This window comes from Danio rerio, chromosome 5 (genome assembly GCF_052040795.2).
Source record: "Danio rerio strain M-AB ecotype USA chromosome 5, GRCz13ab, whole genome shotgun sequence".
In the NCBI taxonomy this organism is placed as follows: Eukaryota; Metazoa; Chordata; class Actinopteri; order Cypriniformes; family Danionidae; genus Danio; species Danio rerio.
The window spans coordinates 38,665,500-38,686,077 of record NC_141025.1 but is presented as its reverse complement, the minus strand read 5'-3'; the positions used below and the strand labels follow the sequence as shown (position 1 = coordinate 38,686,077).

General features: G+C 34.1%; 1 protein-coding gene and 1 long non-coding RNA gene across 4 annotated transcripts; one reads left to right on the top strand and one right to left on the bottom strand.

The window, feature by feature from the left end:
* Positions 1 to 93: 93 nt before the first annotated feature.
* On the bottom strand, positions 94 to 14,228 carry LOC564748. Of its 3 annotated transcripts, none has more exons than XM_087253835.1 (2): positions 7,257 to 7,348; positions 94 to 1,304 (listed from the first exon to the last, which is right to left on the bottom strand). In XM_087253835.1, exons 1-2 carry the CDS (start codon positions 7,258 to 7,260, stop codon positions 574 to 576), a joined length of 735 nt encoding a protein of 244 aa, XP_087109961.1. In that variant the 5' UTR covers positions 7,261 to 7,348; the 3' UTR covers positions 94 to 573. The 3 variants fall into 3 exon arrangements, with proteins under 3 accessions (XP_087109961.1, XP_087109962.1, XP_087109963.1); XM_087253836.1 differs by lacking the exon at positions 7,257 to 7,348 and adding an exon at positions 14,100 to 14,228 and having other exon boundaries at positions 200 to 1,304; XM_087253837.1 differs by lacking the exon at positions 7,257 to 7,348 and adding an exon at positions 3,692 to 3,889 and having other exon boundaries at positions 200 to 1,506.
* LOC147844065 (uncharacterized) lies at positions 11,862 to 14,450 on the top strand. Its single transcript, XR_015491519.1, has 2 exons — positions 11,862 to 13,570; positions 14,374 to 14,450. It is a non-coding gene; the product is annotated as an uncharacterized LOC147844065 (long non-coding RNA).
* Positions 14,451 to 20,578: the final 6,128 nt, after the last annotated feature.

The window sequence follows — 20,578 nt, the reverse complement described above, 5'->3', positions numbered from 1 at the left end:
ATTTTCCTTCGGCTTAGTCTCATTATTCATCAGCCACTGAGCCACCGTGTCGCCTTTATTTATTTATTTGTTTATTTATTTAAATTTTTTCTTAATATTTATTATATATTATTGTTATTTAAATGACATATAATACAATTTGATTTCATCTATTTTAAGCATCAACATTTTTTATAGTCAGAACTGTGAAACAGAATCGGTTCTATACAAACAAGTTTATATTTTGCAAATCTGCCTTTTTTTTCTGTAAAAAAATAAAAACGAAATATAAAATCTATCACTCTTATCTCCACAGAATTTTAAAGTGCGTTCAAGCTTTGGGGAAGTGGAGCTTTTCAATAGCGCCCCTGATTAGAGTCAGCACACAAACAGACTGCAGTTTTGCGACTGTCCTATATCACTAGACAGCGACGAGCAGAATGAGAAGAATGTGCTGAGTCATTCATCCACCTTCTCTGCTCCCTCACTGAGTCATTCATAAACACTCCCTCTATAATCCAGTATCCGCTTGCAGCGGCCAATCAGTCCAGGCTCATTCATTAACCTCCATCACTTCACCAATATGAAGCACCCTCACAGGACCCCCTCTGTCTCACTCCGGGCTGTAAATTTCTGTCGCCTTTTATGTCTCCACAACAGCAGAGCTAGAATCAGCAGTAGAATGAGTCCCACCACTCCGCCAATAATGCCCAGTTTCAGGGCTAATCCAGAATCTGCATGCTTGGGTTCAAAGTTGGCACATGATTGGTCGTCCTCTTCGCTGACGCCACCATTATTCACCGCTTCTACACACACCACTGCTTGAGCCTCCACATCCTCCAACACCAATGCCCTCTTGTGCTGCTCCACTTCCCTACTACTAATAACTCTGTCTTTGTTTTTCACCCGGACAATGTAGCCGGTGATGATAGAGGTGGGAGCACACCAGTGCACCACAACTCCTCTGCCACCCTGTTGAGTCAGATGGGAGATGCGTGGGGGGCTCGGGCGAATGAAGACATTGCTCAAACCCGGGCAGAGGCAGTTTTCCACCTTTGCAAGATCTATGCAGGTTTGCTGCTGCTCCACACACATGTCGTAGTCACACGGGTTGAGATCCAGAGCGCTGGTGGAGGATGAGCTGGGGGATGCTGTGGGGGTTACTTCATCATATTCATCAAAACTACTCATCACTTCAGAGTGGGTGGAACGGGGTTGAGTGGCATTCTGAGATGAGGATGAGGAAGATGATGACACAAAAGAAAAGTGGAGAAAGCTGACGAGGAAGAGAAGAGTGACGGGATGTCCACATACCAACATGACTCCTGGTGAAACAAATGAATTGATCAGTCAGTCACTCGTATTAGAGTTATAAATGGAGCTGCGGGTCAGAGAAGTCAACTTAAAGGAATCGATAGTTTCATAAAATATATAATAAATTAGTCAATTAATCATTTTAAGTTATTTCATTAACAGTGTTTTATATATGCACTTTAAGGCACAACAATTTTGTTTTCATTAAATGATCTGAAAATCACAATAAATGTGGTTATTTGAAAGGCTTACCTACTTTATCCAAAATGTTTTTTAAAAATGTTAAAACCCAGAAAATCTATACTACTACTACTACTACTAATAATAATAATAATAATAATATTTATTATTATTATTATTATTATTACTACACTAAAATATATATTTTTAAATATTATTTAAATTTAAACTAAATTTGATATATTTTATGTTTCTGTTGATTTTTCCTATGTATTAAAGCATTTTTAATATTTTTTCTAAACATATACATTTGAGTTAAGATCTTGAACACTTTATTTCATTTAAAAGCATGATTTCGTCATGAACTTCCGTAGAATGTAATGAAGACAACAACTCCCATGATTCCACACTCAGTCAAGGCATCATCAAACTGAATATGTATCCTTAAGTGGTAAAAATGACATACTGTGCCTTTAGGAACTACAATTTTTGAATGTACAGTAACATTTTAAAAATGTTTTTAGGATAAATAGCTTGGATGGATGGAGTTAACGGAAAAATGATTCGGGAATGGTTCTTAGTTTTTTTCAGTGGCTAACAAGCGCTTATACTCTTAACACAGACTCACACCTACAAAACAAAACTGGCCAAATAGATCACTTTTTCTTAAAAATACATTTTGTTAAATATATACTAACTCTTAATTTCAAAATAGAATACATCTTTCTCTGCACAAACTAACTTAAACCAACTACCAAAGCACTGAAAGTCTGACTTAAAATGAAATTATTGTCAAAGAATAACACTTGTTTTCACTTCACAAGGTACATGCAGTGTATCAAAGTACACTAGGTTTCAAATACTAGTTATTGTTGACAAATAAAAAAGACTTTTATGTTTCAGTTTTACAGGTATATGCATGCAAAACATGCAATCCACCATTTTGGCACTACATTTCTTGGTTGGGAACTGTATGTCCACATGAACAGTAATGTTCACATTCAAAAGCATTTCAGTAAAAAGCAAATGAGATTGCAATAAATTTACTATTAACAACAGGAGGTACTGTAGAAACATGGTATGACAGAACAGAAGGTTTACAGTATTGCTTACAGTGAACAAATCCATGAATCACTCAAGAGCATTCTGAATAAAAACAATAACAGCAAAAAGCCCAGAAAAAAGAGGGATAAAAAAGCACAAAATTGCTTTTCTGGTCCAAAAAAACCTAAAAACTAAAAATAAAAAATCAGGTTTTCCACTTATCCACAATTTGTACTTTTGAACATACCACAATTTCTCCTTTTCTAAAACCTAAATTCTAAAATAATTGAGGAATTCATCGGAGCCTAGCACTGTAAGTGTATGATGACCAACTATATTCAATTCAATTCAGCTTTATTTGTATAGCGCTTTTACAATGTAGATTGTGTCAAAGCAGCTTCACATAAATGGTCATAGTAACTGGAACAGTGTGGTTCAGTAACTGGAACAGTGTGGTTCAGGTTTTAGTGTTTAAGTTCAGTTCAGTTCAGTTTAGCTCAGTTCAGTGTGATTTAATCATTACTGAGAGTTCAAACACTGAAGAGCAAATTCATCGATGCGTAGCTCTACCAATCCTGAACCATGCGAGGCAGTGGCGACAGCTATATGCCCACATGACGCTTTTCCAGAAAATGGACGCTTCTCACCTCCCGAGACTAACTTCACACACAATTGTGTTTTTTACTGTATAAAGAAAATAATTATGCATAACATATGTTCTTTTTTTACATTTTTACATAGAGTATGTTTGTGTTTTGTTATGCTATAAACAAAAATAATGTTTGGCCTAATAAATATTTTCTGTTTTTTCATATCATTGGTGTTTTTAGTGTACCTGTTACTCCTTTCAGCAATTTACTGTCACTGTAGAACATTGTACTGAAATGTAGATATTAGCCTTAAGAGCAAAGAGGTGTAGATTTAGAACAACAGTGTTTACATGGTTTATTCAAACATTTACTACAATGAAAGAAGTGTTTGCCATTTGATGCAAATGCTTCATTCTGACATGTGTTTATGGCAATTTGAATGCAGTGTTACATTTTTAAGTAGATGTGTGGCATTTTGCGTATGCAGTTTTGTGAATTGTGTGTAGAGTTAAAAAAAAGAGACATTGTTTTGAAAATATGTTTAAGCAGTTGGAACAAACTGTATTCAATTGTTTATTTATTACAGTTTTTTTTACAATCGCTGACAGCGTCCTCAATACATTTAACAAGTTTCCTAAACTCTTAATGCACCGACACACCTAAAACACACAATTGGCAGTTAATTTAATGCTCAAATCACACATAGTTAACTAAACCCCAAAACTAATGTTCAAAATACAGTAATAAACTAACACAATACACTGTCTAACAAAACACTGCAAACTTTTCCTTTTTCCCATGAGACCGCCCCCCAACACACACACAGGTACACAGAAAAACAGACACACACACACACACACACGTTTGTTTTTGTGAAAAGTGGGGACATTACATAGGTTTCCATTCATTATACACGGTCCAAACCATATATTGTATTGCCTCACCCCACCCCTAAACCCAACCATCTCAGGACACTGTGTGCAGCTTTACTCTCTGATTAAACTGATTCTCTAGGATTTATAAGCATTTTGAGAAATGGGGACGTCAGCAATGTTCTCATATTTCACCTCCTTTTAGTAATACTTATGTCGTACCCATGTCATTTTACAGATTTGTGTCCTGATATGTCACAAAAACACATACACACACACACACACACACACACACACAAACACAATTGTGTCCAAAGACATGTGATACAGTTGAATTAGTTAAGCTAAACTGTCCTAAGTGTATTTGTGTGAAAGAGAGTGTATGGGTGTTTCCCAGTGATGGGTTGCAGCTGATAAAAGCATTCGCTCCGTAAAACATATGCTGGATAAGTTGATGGTTTAATCTGCTGCGGTGACCCCAGATTAATAAAGGGACTAAGATGAAAAGAAAATGAATGTGTGAATGAATGAATGAAAGAAGTGTTTGCCATTTGATGCAAATGCTTCATTCTGACATGTGTTTATGGCATTTTAAATGCATAGTGTTACAAGGAAATTTGCAGACATTTCACATTTTGTGTGCAGTTTTGAGAATTGTGTGTAAAGTTATGAAAAATGGGGAAACTGTTTAAAAAATGTGTGTAAGCAGTTGGAAAAAAAGTAAATTGGTGTAAACTGTATGCATTTTGGACCAAAGCAACAAGAAATGTGTTGACTGTACAGGCTACAAAGACTGATGTTGTACTAACTGTGTTAAGAGTTTAGGAAACTTGTTAAATGAATTGACTGTCATAGCAATTAAAAAAAAAACTAATATATATTTTTTAATATTTTTGAACTGATATCATTGCAGAAGCAGAGGGGTTTTAAACGAATCTAAGGTTTGGAATATTGTTTTTGCTATTCTGAGGTGTTGTGTGTTAACATTTGTAAAATATTACAAAAACAATCTAATATTTTTTTTGGGAAGCATATTGGACTGCATATTGGGTGAAAACAACATGAAATGTGTGAATGATATGGCCACAAAAGACAGATGCTGTGCTCATTGAGTTTAGAGTTTTAAAAAATGTGACAACTGGTGGGACAAACGCTTAGTTAGCCAAAAAAAAAAAAAAAAGAAAAAGAAAAAATCAATTTTCAATCAACTGATTTCATTTCTCATGCTTGACTTAAGGCAAGATAATGCAGAGTTCAAAGATTTAATTAAAGTTATTGCCATACTCCTGCAGCTAATTTTTATTACTAATTAATTAAATTATTTTTTAATATGCATATTAGACATAATTTTATTAAATACTTGTTTATTTGTAGTTGCATTTGTACTTTTAAATCTAAACATTAGATGAAGGCAGATTCAAATTTCTTTCTTTCTTTCTTTCTTTCTTTCTTTCTTTCTTTCTTTCTTTTTTTCTTTCTTTCTTTCAAAGAGTTTTGAATATCTCCTTTTACTATTCCATAATTCAAATAATTTCTGTGTACATTGTAAGTTTATTATGAAAATAAAAGAATTCCAAATATGTGTTCTATTTTTACTATTTTTTATTAAGTTTATTGGTATTTTATTTCTTTATTTTGTACTAAATTAAATGATCTCACATATTCATTCATGTTTAAGTGCAAATTATCAACATGTGCTAATTTCACTGTATATTATTCAGCTCGTTCTCAACATAATCACAGACTCTAGTCTTCACCACAGTCACAATTTAACACACCTCTTACAATATTATTACAAAACACTTATTTTACTTTTTCAACTTATAAATCTGACCTTGACTATGCTATAGTTTAAGTTCAACCCAGTAGAGTCAGATTTTGAGTTCATTAAATCTTTTATCTATTAAGTCCAATTTTTTATATATATATATTTGAGTGGTGTGAACTACTTTAATTTATTGATGTTATGAAAAAATATGATTTAATCGCTTAATCAACCTTATAGTAACTTAGTCAACCTGACTACTTATAACAATAATTTAGATTTAGTATTATTTGCTTATTACTTTTTTCCTCAGTGCTTTGTTTAACTGTAAATATATTTATATATTGTCACAACATTATCATCATTTTAGGTCATGGCTAGGGCCAGACAGAATCTGCGGACATTGTTTGCTATTTCTTTCAAGAATTTTGTGAGAAAAATAAATCTGGGGATTTATGCGGAATTATTTTGGGAGTATCTTAAGTAAAATTGTAATATATCAAATAAAATAAAAACTTTTTAACTTTAATTTCATGTTTACAATGCAAATCCAGTGTTATCCACTTATTTGGTAAACAAAGCAAGTTATATAAAATATCTACTAAAAGACAGAAAACATTACTTTACAAAGTGTATTGTAAATAAATCAAATAAACATTTTCATATGTCAATAATATTACTGAAAAAAAAAACTGAATTAAAATAAATTTACACAAGCGAATGTATAGACTCATGAATGGTCTAAAAATATTTTTGCTGTGTTTACTAACTAATGAGTTGTTGTTTTTTTTGGTATTTTGTACTTCAAAATAATTGTACTTTAAACATAAATATAAAGTGTTATACATACAAGAAAGTTCACTTGCATACTGTATCACCTGCTACGTCTTTGACTAGGACATATTAAAATACCAACCATAAAATACTACATTGAGTATGTTTATGAATAAACCAGAAAGGATGTAAATTAAATAACCTTAATAATAAAGAAAACTGAATTCCACAACACAGTAAGGTGAAAAGAAAAAGAAATATATGCTATAGACAGCAGAGCTTCAGAACCTGCTTAAAATTCCTCATGGGACATTCAACAGCTTTGAGAAAACAATTTACATTTACCAGACTGAATACAAACAGTTCAGCTGTCCATTGCAAAACAAATCAGTTAGCAAACTTCCACACACGAGTGTGAGTCCAGTATCTCTGTGTGTGTGTGTACCACGCAGTGTCAGCTGCCCTTGAATGCGATATTGATTAACATACTTTTGAATGGGTAAACTAGATTCCTGCTGATTTCACCATCACCATATTTTTTTTAGAGAAAATAAAACCAGCCAGCCACGTGGGAAAGGAATGCGAAGCTTCAGGATATTTTCATAAGTATAAAAGGCTTTTGATTGAGCCTGTCTTTGGCTTGCAGTCTCTCAATAACTTTAGAGACAAAATTAAAAGTTGCAAGGTTAACATATCAAATAAAGCATTCAAACAAATATATAACAGTGAGAAACTTACCCATATTTACTCGGCAAGTCCAAGGAGTTTTATCTTACAATCTGTTATCCTCTTTCTTTTGCTCTCATTCTCTTGCTAAACAACTCTCTCTCAAACTCCCCTGCAATCACCTCCTTTTTCTTGCTAACCCCATCCCCCTCTTTCTCTCATCGCTCCACCTTTTCTCGGTTTCTGGCTGAGAGTTTGTGTGCAAAATGTGCACATGCTTTTAATGAATCACAGCAATTACTGCTGCATGAGCAGGTCTAATTCCTGAAGTGACACACATCATTCACAGCATCTAAACTCATGTTGAGTAACTGCTACTTCTGAACTCTCTGTCATGGCATTGCTAAAGAGAGAGCTATGCATTTGGTTGGTCTGCTGGAAAACATGCTCTTACAGTTTTATAGCAGCAGACAACATGTTCGAGTTCAATATCTGCTTTCAGTGAGCACAGTTCAGTCATAGTCCATCAGATTCATGCTGGTATGAAGCGAACAAAAGGCTCTTTCTTTCACCGAGAGATTTGGAGACATGCTTGCCAGCATTCAGATTTAATGAAAAGCTTCACGAGACACACATTCAAATGAAAGAATTGAGGATTTGGTGTCGCATTGGAAGCATTTACTAAATGTTCTGTGAACAGGCTTGTTTGTGTGTGTACTTGTTTATGTGGTTTACGGGGTCAAAACTGTATAATGACCTACACAAAAAATGTTGTTCCACACAATCGATTTGTGTTGGGGCAACATGAAGGAATTAAGTTAACTTATTAGATTTTACTAATTTAGGTGGATTGAACATAAAACAACTAAGTTGTCCTCAAAAAACCCTCAAAAAGTATGTTGATTCAGCTTATTTTAAATAAGTACACTGTAAAAAAAATTGTATTTAATGCAGCTCCCTCCCCCAGTAAATAAAGGCAGTTAAATTACATAAAATAACAGATGGTAAATTACAGAAATTTACTAGAAATTTAAATGTAAGGAAAAGTCTGTAATTTACGGACATTATTTGACGTTTTTTTTCCGGCACCTCAACTGCCTGAAGTAATAGATTTTTTTTAGAGTGTAATTTGAACAAACAACAAACAGTTTTTTGAGTGTCGGTGTAACATATTTAAGGTGGTTTATGAGACATGCATTGTGTCCTCGTAATTCGAAATGTTTGAAAATCATACTCAAGGGGGTCTATTGGTTAAATTTTCTCAAAGGTTTCCTATGAGGGTTTGGGAAAGGGGTAAGGCCATAGACTCAAAAAATGACGTTTCCTGTTTGTTCAAACTACTTATTTAAAATGAGCTGAAATAAGACAATTCTTGAGATTTTTGGGGAAAGTAATTGCTTTACGTTTAATCAACTTAAAATTTGTAACAACTAATAAGTTAACTTAATTTCTTCAAACTAATTGTGTGGAACCCAGCATTTTTTATGGTGTACAACATTTTTAAAGTATTAAAGACATAAAGACTATGGAGAGTCCTCATAAATCACACATACAAGCATGTGTGTGTGTGTGTGTGTGTGAGAGTGTGCAGCTGTTCTGTCCACAGAAAGGAAGTCTGTTTTTTTATGCTCTGAATGACAGAAAGAGTCAAAGATCATGTCATTCACAAACTTACACACTTCCGTGCACTGCCGTAACACGTTTGCCCGATCAAAGATGCTGTCATACAGTACTGTGGTCAAGGTTATTTCATCACAATATACTTTTTGTAATGAGTCACAGTCTTTATTGTCTAAAGCTTCGGTGGAGACAGACTAACTTCAGACAGTCCCTAAAATACAGTGATGATTTACAGCTCATAATCGTAAAACTGTTGTTAAATGTTTTTCAGTTTTAAAATGCTATTCATATGTGTAAACAATAAACTAACCTGAAACTTAAACAGGAAAACCATTTGATGAAATGATATTGGAAACCGATGACCTCAAATTCTGAAGAGACTAACAATTTCTATTACTTTACGATCAAGTTATCAAGTTAGTATTTTGTTTCTTAATCTTGTACTAAACAAATAAATGATCTTTCACAAGTTTCTAGTTCAGTTTTATTTAATTAATCTTTATTTCTTTAGTGCTTTTACAATGTAGATTGTGTCAAAGCAGCTTAACATAGAAGTTCTAGTAAAATAAAACTGCATCAATTTAGCTTTCAGAGTTGAAGTTCAGTTTATTCAGTTCAGTTTTGGTTTTTACTGATGAAAATTCAAACACTGAAGAGAAAATTCATCGATGTGCAGGTCCACAAGTCCAAGACCAAGCAAGCCAGTGGCGACATTGGCAAGTTGAATTGGCTAGGAACCAATTCACCAATTCAACCAAGCTCAGTCGGACACAACCATTTCTCCTCTGAAACTTTCGCTGGTAATGTGCACTTTTTGAGTACATTTAAAAATTTATACTTTTAATCTTACTCAAGTAAATTAATAGTGATAAATCACTACTCTTACTTCGTTACATTTCACGGCGTTCCTCCCTTACTGTCAAATGATAATAAATAGGATTTGTTAGAAAATAGGAATCATTTTTTTTTATATTTTTTGTCTCTTTTACTTTTAATTAAGCAATTATTTGTATTGGTCATGTAAGGGTCATATATTAACTGAACTTCTACTGTTGTGTGTGAGATGCTGTGCATACTAATTAGCATTTTTGCAGAAGTAGATAAATGCTGGTCCAAAAATAAATTCAGCTCTGCAGAAACTTCCTGTGTGAAGAAAGGTGTTAAAACTGAACACAGAGCACAAAAAGTTTTATGCTTTTATTGTTGTGCAGAGAATTCGTAGAAAAAGAGGACTTATGTCTGGTGTTCGGCCAATGGAGTACTGGACAATGATTGACAAATGACGAATTTCACTAAACTCCACCTGTTAATATCAGCTGCCTATATAAGTTGAAGTCAGGAAAAGAAAGTTGTTGCGCACCTCCTTAATATAACTTTTGCATTGCATTGAGGATAACAGAATTCTGTGAATCGAAATATTCATTTGTATCCAATAAATTGTTACAATTTTTGACATTGAAGAAAAACCTCTCCTGACCTTTTTTTTTTTGAATACGCATGGAATTGATTGATATTCCAACAGATTCATAAAACTTGTTTACAAATATCGCAAGATGTTGCAGTGGAGAGGTTGTGTCACGAGAGGTCTCCCTCATTCGGTTAGAGCGTGCACGCTTATGTTTGAATGATAAATACCCTTATTTTTTACTGCTTCAGTGAACTTGAACAAGTATATTAAAATCCATTAATTTTTACCATTTTCACAAAGTGTGCTTTAAATGCTTTAAAACTTAGTTAAATCTCTGTAGACTAGAAATATATGTACTGTATATCATTTACTTTAAAAATGCGGGCAATACGTTATAGATTAATTTTATTTTAAAAATATTATGTAATTCTTATTTTTTTAATTTAACAATTGGTGTGCAACCAGGTAGGGGGCCTACAACACATTGTGCCCAGGGGCCTCTGAATTCTTAATCTGAGTTCAATCTATGCTTTTACTCCAAGATTTCAACAAGAATAGTTTAATAATGCGATGCACGCTGTACTTTACATCGAACTGACATCGCAACATATAGGCTTCTTAAATTACAGCTACAACCTGAAAAAAACACAGTGGTTGTGTCAAAATTATCCTAATTTCAACATATTAACTATGGGATAATTAAAGAAACTGCCGTTTAATTGATGGCTGATTAGCCCTGCACATATTAGTCATTCACACTGTTAACCATTAAAAGAATATAAGATTTAAACATTTTTTTCAAGAAAAAATGGTGTTTATTTAGCCACCCTGTATATTTTTCTCAAATTTCTGATTAACAAAAAGAAGATTTTATCACAACACATATCTTTGCCATGATTACAGCACATAATATTTTACTAGATATTGTTCAAGATACTAGTATTCAGCTTAAAGTGACATTTAAAGGTTTAAGGTTAATTAGGCAAGTAGGGACGATTAGGCAAATCATTAACGATGGCTTGTTTTTTAGACAATTAAAAAAATTTGACTTAAGGGGGCTGATAATATTGACCTTAAAATGGTTTTAAAAATATTAAAAACTGCTTTTATTTTAGCTAATATAAAACAAGACGTTTACCAGAGAAAAAAATAGGAAATACCGCAGACACTTCCTTGCTCTATTAAACGTCATTTGTGAAATATTTGAAAAAGAAAAGAAATTCACAGAAGGGCGATTAATTTTGACTTCATTAGATACTTTTTTACTCTTACTCAAGTAACTTTTAAGATTGTTACTTTTACTTACCTTGAGTAAAAATTTCTGCAAGAATTGTACTTTTACTTGAGTATAGATTTTGGATACTTCGTCTCCTCTGGTTGTAATGATTGAGTAGCTTTACATGGAAAAGGAAAATTTAAGATCTGTTTAAAAGTATGACTTACATACAACACCATATTTCAGTGAATTTACGACATTTTAAGGTCTAAATTTTTGTTTGTAAAATTTAGTTCATTTTAAGACTCCTTAAATATATATACATGTAAAAACATGAATATTACTCTGTAGTTAAATGAATAGTTACACTTTAACAAGGGCACCTTAAAATGAAGTGCAACCAAATTCACCTTTACATAGCAAAAAGAAGGTCAGGAGTTACCATGCTAGTTAATGGTAAACAGGTTTTAATAAACTTCTAGGACATAACTGTGCCTAATTTTGAGGAAACACAGTGACATTTACATGTACAGCTGACAAAAGAGTTAACAGGATATTAACAGATCATCTGTTGCCGGGAATGGGATCATCTGCAGAGGAAGAGTGTTCTGAAACACCGGACATAGACGATGACTTCTGCGGTATCAAATGTAATGATATTTATGACAAAAATCTACATTGTAATCTTTTAGGTAAAGTTTTTTGCCTTCTTTGAAACAAGTGTTAGGAAAAAGAGAGATGTTTTCTGCATGTCTGTGCTGATCACTGGATGTGGGACAAGATTTTTACCAGTACGAGGTAGGCTACATTTAAAAACATCTGATGTAGCAACAGTATTTAGTTACAGAGCTTTCCGACAGATGTACAGGAATCAAGAGTGCTGGAGTTCTCGACCGAAGCTCTAAAATTCCCCAAACAAAGTTATATAAATAAAAGTGCATGTGTAAAGGATCATTGCAGTCAAACATGTCCTTTTCTTTGCTATTCCCTTTGAAAATTGGACACACACGCACAATAAAAAAGAAGAAAAACACAGCATATCCAGTTCTTGTCCCTGCTGAGCTGCTGACATGCTGCACATGATGGGGCTCATATTATACCGATATAAACCCCTAAATGTCCTTCCATTTCTGTACATGAAAGTTCTCTTGATTGCATTCACAAAAGATACATACTAAAAATACATGTTTTTAAATAACGAACACATGTTTTCCAGAGAAAATTGATCATGTGGGAATATATTTGTGTGGGAAAGCTGCACAAACGGGCATTTGGGACAGGGGGGTAAAGGAGGGGGGATTAGGACACATGTCAAAATGTTTTTTGATCATATACCAAAGTTCAAATCATTTCTGTTCTTTTTTTAAAGCATGTGGTTGCTTTTTTTAATTTGCTATATTTGCATATTTTATTTTGTACAGTACAAAAAAATTAGGACACCATTTAAAAGATATTATCAAAATAATTTTCTCTGTACAAGTTTAAGTAAAACGTTTTTATGAAACACCTGTGTTTTATTTACAAAGTAATATTAATGTCAAAATTTCAAACGTGAACATTATTGTAACAATGGTGTGACGTTGACAACAGGGGTGTGGATCCAAATGCAGGTTTATTGAGCAGAATGGTCAGGAAAGCAACGGTCAACATGGGGGCAAACAGATGTATACAGGCGAATCCAGATTAGTAGTCAAAATAACAGGCAAACGGTCAGAAAGCAGGCAGCAGACAGGGATAAACAATAAAACAAGCAAAACAAAGCGAGGGCCAAAACCAGGCAAGACAACGCAAGGAAAATGCGATGTAATGTCACATAAACCGATAACAAGACTCAGCATCTTGTGTGAGAAACAGAGGGGTATAAATAGTCCATCAATGATCATCAGCTGTGTATTTGCAATCAGTCAGGATCAGGAACTGGTTGTGTGTGTGTGTGGTGCATGACTGGTTCTTGTAGTCCTCTTACCAGCAGATTTGTAGTCCTATGTGATCTGTGTGTTTACCAGCAATCTGCACAGGCTGGATCGTTAGTGATCGTGACAATTATTAGGGACATGTCATGAACATGAATTAAATTTTATGGATGCTTAGCAAGTGTCACTCAGTTATGTCATTTGAAAAACAAATATGATTATTTAAGATGTCTTTGTCATGACAACTTGACATTAAAAGACAGTATAACTTGTCATAACTCTGTCATAAACATGACTTTACAATTGTGCCATGAATAGTTTCATGATCACTGTTTTCAGTGGAACAAACTGAATTTGTCATTAAAATTCCTCAGTAAAAATGTTTCAGTGTCAATATTCTTATCAAATAATTTTATAACAGTGTCATTAATGTTTAATGTTTGACATTTTAATTTCAACGTGCACCTTTGTATTTGTCACAAGAAGAGACTGAACCAGCGATGCAAGTATAACAACAGATTATTATGTAGGATGGCAGGTAAACAGAACTCAATAAAACTTATATGCAGGATGGAGATGGATGACCAGATGGACCAGGGGGACCGGAGGATAAAGCAGAGAATCCAGGCACACAGATATGCGGATAGAGGATCGACGACAACCACAGGAGGGACCAGGAGAAACCAGGAGGGAGAGATGCAGACACTGGAAATCGAGAGAAGGAAGTAAATCTAGAACTAGATTTAAAAAATACTGACCATAGAGAGAGTGCTGTCTTCCGTAATAGCAAAGAGGCAGGACACTGAGTGAGGGCTGGTGATTGTTCTTATGGTGCGGGAGTGATGATTGGGAATGACGTGTTTATGATTAGAATTCAGATGACAGTGATCGAGGTGACTAGGAGCAGGGATAACCTGGCCTGGCTGTGACAGTATTAAAGTGAAGAAAGATATTATTAAAGCTGTCATGGCTGCATGGCAATCATGTTTATGTCAGATTTATGTCAAGGTATGCTGTCTTTATAATGTCAAGTTGTCATAACAAAGGTAATTCCAGGTTGTGATGTTTTTTAGGTCAAGTTATCATAATAAAGACATCTCAAACAGTCACATTTGCATTTAAAATGTCATAACAGGGTGAATGACATTTAATGACAGTTGTCATAAGCATGCATAAAATCTCATTCATATTCGTGGCATGTCATATGCAGATTATAAAGGTGTCATTATAGTCTTATGAACACCCCTTCAAATAAAGTATTAGAATTTAGATCATGAATTAGCAAAAAATACTCATTTAGTGTGTGCTACATTAAAATATAAACCCAGATATGTTATCCTTAACTAGACACACAGGTGCGTTTCAACACATTAACTTTAAGAGCTATAAAGTCCACAAGATGATGTATGTAATAAATAAAATATCACAAGGCTGTTTTCATAATGTTTCTAAATGCTTCATTCTGGACAAAGACATTGTAATCAGGCGAAATTTCATGAAGATTAAAGCTTTGTGACATTTAAAAGAATGAATTATTATCTAGGTCTGACTCAAACATCTTGAAGTGTATGTAATACAGTGTATTTTTCTTCACACTTCATGTTTTCACCATGTTTTCACTCTTTTAAATGAACAACAAAGAATTTATATCTTGATACTTAACTTCCTTCCTCCTCTGTCATCCTCCTGTCTTTATCTTCCTCTCCTTTTTGTCTGTCACACACATCTGCTCCTCATCCTCTTGCTCTCTCTCCATTACATCTGGTGGTGATTTACTGGTGTGTTGAAAACAGCTGGTAAAAGGAGCAGCTGCAAAGAAAACAAGCATGCATGTCATGCGGCCAGCCAGCCCTTGGGTGTGTTTAATGGGGAAATGATTTCAGAGTGTTGCTGCTGTGTATATGTGTGTGTTTTAATCACAGTTTGTGTGTTATAGAGTTAAAATGGACGTAATCTGGGCCAGCGCTTTCAGAATGACTACATGCTTAGTTTTCTATGAGGGTGTGTTTACTAAATGACCTGCTGTTTAACATTTTATTTCTGTTGGTTTATAAAGTACATCCTGTCTCCGTTATGCAACACTTTACAAGTGTTAAACTGGAATTGCGCTCTGTGTCATCAGAGGTCTGAAATAATTTAGCAGGCTACTTTCTGACCACTACATTCCATAAAATCTCATTTCTTATATGTGAGTGCAGTAATTCTGAGTTCATTTTCTATATATGGCAATCAATTTTAAACAGCACACCATATTTTGAGAGGTTGTGAATCAATCTTTTAGTTGATGCGCTCAGCCCATATTATTCAGTTGTACTTAAGTTTAACAGTGTTGTTGAGAACAATGGTGCTGAGAATAATGAACATGTACATTAACAAAGATTCTAAAAATAAATGAATAAATAAATAAAGAGAAATTCTGATTAAAACAAGCTAGTTTTACAAATAATTATTTTGATGTACAAGAGCAGCAAATGCCAGAATTATACACAGTCTTTCTACATTCTCAAAGTGATACATTTGAATTAAAATAGAATTAAAATTACGTTTTTAAGATGTCAGTATCAGTATTTTTAGTTTTTAGGATATCTATAAGCGGGTGTGCTTCAAAACAATGATAAAATTTGCGTTTAGAAAATATAAAACTTTTCAATTTAAAAAAAAATATATATATATATTATTGGAAATACAAAATCCACAAAATGGCATTTAACTTTACAAATTATGTATCACACATAAAAGGCTCAACACAAAATAATATACAAAAATACAAAAAATGTCAATTACAAAAATCATCCAAACTAAAGTAATAAATAAATAAATAAAAAGCATAAAAAAAATCAATATAAACAGATATTGGCTATGGCAAGTTCTATGATACAAATAAATGAAACCTTTTTAAGGCTAACATTTTTAAGGCAATTTTTGTTTTCCTTTTAGGCAGGGCATCCGAAAAGATTTTAAGTTCTTTTATAAAGTCACTGTGTAGTTGAGGGGTTTTGAAATATCTGCTTTTATGAGTAAAATATTTGGCCAATACAATGATAACATTTATCAAATCGTGCAAAACAGAACAATCTTTAGTAATTCCATATAGTACATCTTGTAATGTGAAAGTCAAACCCTCAGCATCCACAAATACAAAACTGATATAAACATGTAAAGCTTGTAGTTTGTCACTTCCACCTAAAGGGACCAATGGTTTTATTCACATCACGACATACTACAGTTTCTCATCAAATCTTGTCCAATCAAATGCTCTCTAGTATCTGACATGACTTTCCTTTTCAAGACACATCTTTTTTGCTTTGCATTTCAGTTCTACCACTCTCACTGGCAGAGCTGTGATAAAAGAAAACGCTATTGGCTGTTTTTTTAAAGGGGAGGAGCTACACTATGTCCCACCCTCTCTCCGTGTTTCGGTTGAGATTACTACAAACATCAAATTAAAATTAATGTTTCAAAGCACTTCATGGGAAAAAACTGTACAAAATGTCTGTAAAACTACATTTAACAGCATGGTGGCGCAGTGGGTAGTATAATAGCCTCACAGCAAGACAGTCGCTGGTTCCAGCCTTGGCTGGGTCAGTTGGCATTTCTGTGTGGAGTTTGCATGTTCTCCCTGTGTTCGCATGGGCTTTTTCCAGGTGCTCTGGTTTCCCCCACAAGTTTAAAAACATGGGGTATAGATGAATTGGGTAAGCTAAAATTGTCCGTAGAGTATGTGTGTGGATGAGTGTGTATGTATGTTTCTCATTGTTGGGTTGAAGTTGGAAGGGCATCTGCTGCTTAAAACATATGCTGGATAAGTTGGCGGTTCATTCCGCTGTGGCAACCTCTGATTAATAAAGGAACTAAGTCGAAAAGAAAATTAATGAATGAACTTAACCTAAATCAAAAATTGTTGTTCATAAAAAGTAAATATTAAATACATATGATTTCCCATTTTAAAATGCATTTTGATTTATTATTTGATCGTTTGAGCGTTTGATTCATCATTTGGGTAGTTGTTTTGAAAGTTTAATAAGTTTTTATTTGATCTTTTTAAGCATTTGAATTTTCATTAGAATTTTGTTAGGAAAAACAGTTACAAATGAACAGTTCACATGCGCTAAGCGTTCCTTTTTGTAGAGCAAACTAGGTAAATGTGAGATGCCATTTAATATTCACAAAGTCTTTCTGCATTCCACCAAAAAAAGATAAATTACTAATGAATAAAAATGTAAAATTACGTTAGCATTATTGCAGTAGTATTTTGTTGTTGTTAATAATAATGGCATTAATGCTATTATTGGTGTTACTACTATTTTTGTGGTTGTTAGGGTTAGAAATACTTCAACCTTTATTTTTTCAAGTGAGGAGGTCTGAGATTAACCAAGTAATTTCAACTTTTTTCAAGTTGGATTTTTACAAATATGTGATTTAAATGTGATATAATATACATTAAATCAATAATAGTATCCTCCGCTTTGTATTTGATTATAGAATTGTTCTTGCTTCCAGCTAAGTTCTTTCCATTTTTGTCAGATTTTCAAATACTTTTCGTCTCTAATCAAACTTTGTAATGTTTTGGTTCACCTTTTTGGCTGATTAGCTTGGGTTATTATGTCTATAAATGGAGACTTTTTAAAAGCTTGTTTGGAAATATGCTTCCAGAGCCAATGCAGCTTAAAGTGTAGCCAAAATAACATCTGAAAACTTCAAGTTTAGTATTTATTTTAAAATCTTTTGCTTCTGCAATATTGTTTCGTAATATTGCTTAACGTCAGAGACCCAAGTTGCTGTCTTGGTTTATTTTGCAATAATGACCAGCTTTATGTTCTTTTTCTATACATAAAAAGCACTTTGTTTTGTTCAATAAGCTATGCTTGGTTGGGCTCAAGCAGAGGATGTGGTTGTGTAAGAAATGATTACGCTGGTCTTAGTTCAGTGAATTGAGCAATATAATTCCTGAAAGTTATCAGCATAGAAACTGTAATCTGATCAAATTTGCGAGCATGTCCAGACTCTATTAAGGAGGCTGTCAGACAGTCTGAAGAGAGGGTGTGTGAGTTCATGAGTTCTCTGCTGTTTAGTCATATAAAAATCAACCAGAAATGAAATTTAAAATGCATCTTGTGGTTCTCAGTTGTTGTAAGTAATGTTGCTTTTAATCTAACAAACTGGATATCAAGATAATTTCAATGAATTTTAAATATTTATAGTATTTATGAGCTCACGAGGATTCAGTTAGCTAACTCTCCCATTATCATACTGTAGTCAGAGATAGGGAGTGAAAGGAGGATGGTACGGAAAAGAGGTAAGCAAATCCGTGCAGATTCTAACAGCTGCTGTTTGACTGGAACAGGTCTCTTCTAAACACAAGCTGAACTGAAGAGAAATGATCTAATGTTCTTATCAATGCACTGAGTCTTTGGGGAATATGAGTCAGGAGAGGCTAATTATAAAAAATAGACAAGTGCAGGGTTTAGACAGGAGTGATAATCAAGAGTTATTTCAGTCAGACGGACAGTGCAAACACACACACAGATACAGACAGACGCACACAGACATGCGCAGACGAGCAGACAGATGCACACGAATTTGCATTTGCACACAGACACACAAAAAGACAGACAGACATGCACACACAGGCAGACAGACATACATGCACACACACTGACAGATATACACACAGACAGATACACACAGACACACAAACAGATACATACACACATAAGACAAACATACACTGATGCAAACACACAAAGATACAGACAGACACATGCATACACAGACACACACACGCACACACTGATACAGACACAGACAGACACACCCACACACACACGCACACAGGCACGCACGCACGTACTCTCACACACACACACACGCACACATTCAAACACAGCCGGATGCACAGACACACACACACTCACACACACACGCACACACACACACACACACACACACACACACACACACACACACACACACACACACACACACACACACACTAACAGATATACACACAGACAGACATACACACACACACAGATTTAAACACAGCCAGAAGCACACATACACACACACACACACACTGACAGACATACACACAGACAGACAGACACACACACACACACAGATTATAATAGATTCAAGCAGACAGACACACACACCCACACAGACCACACTGACAGATATACAGTTAGACAGACATACAAACACACATACACACACACACACACACACACACACACGCATGCACGCATCCACACAGTTCAGTCACTCTCAGTCCTGGTTCACTGCTCTTCAGTCTCAGTCTTTGTATCAGGTACCATATGAAGTGCTTCTTAAATGACCCAAAATACTTTGAGTGGTATTGATTAGAGTATTGAGGAAACATGTTCTAGCCTATAGGGCTTTTAAAGGGATAGCTTTTTTCAAGCAAAAAGGACATTTTATTGTCCCTGTCTTAAATTGTTTTTTGCCTTGGCAAGTTGATTGTCATCAGTTGAACATATTTTCCAGCATAATATTTAGAAGAATGCTGTCAAAGACGGCCGAATAATTTCTGCAATAAGAAAAATGCAGACAGAATGCATAACATTAAAACGCAATTAGCAATATATCAATGTCACAGAACTTTTGGATAAATAAATCAAATGTAGTGTTGTATACCAAATCAAATGTGGATTATAGCATCTGTGAAGATTATTTAAATATAAAGTTTGTTTTTCTTGGCTCAAGGTGAGGTGACGTGGTGCCTTATGAACAAAGGCTGAAAGACTGAAGCAAACACTTTGTTGAGGCTGTGCGATCTGGCTGTTGTAATAATCTAGTCTGTTGTAAAATCTAACTGCTGAACATCAATTTAATACAATATAACAGCTAAAGAGACAAGAAAACACAAAATACGGTCATTAACCCTTTAAAGACAAGGGGAATATAATCTGAGAAAATAACAAAATTTTAGGAGGTTGAAAACAAGGACTTTAAAAAGTTTGTGTATGTCTGTCTGTGGTGTGAAATTATGGAACAGTCTAGATCAGGCTCTCAAACAATGTCAGGATAATAATCAACTTAAAAAGTTGTATAAATATACATTATTAAAGGAATATAATGATGGTGATTGAAAAAGGATAAAATGAGAAAGGTATGATGACATTTTAATTAATGGCTATTTGCAGTAATATCTATTTTTATTTTTGGGTCTATGTTACAAAATGTAAACGTACTAATGGAACCAAACATATAATTT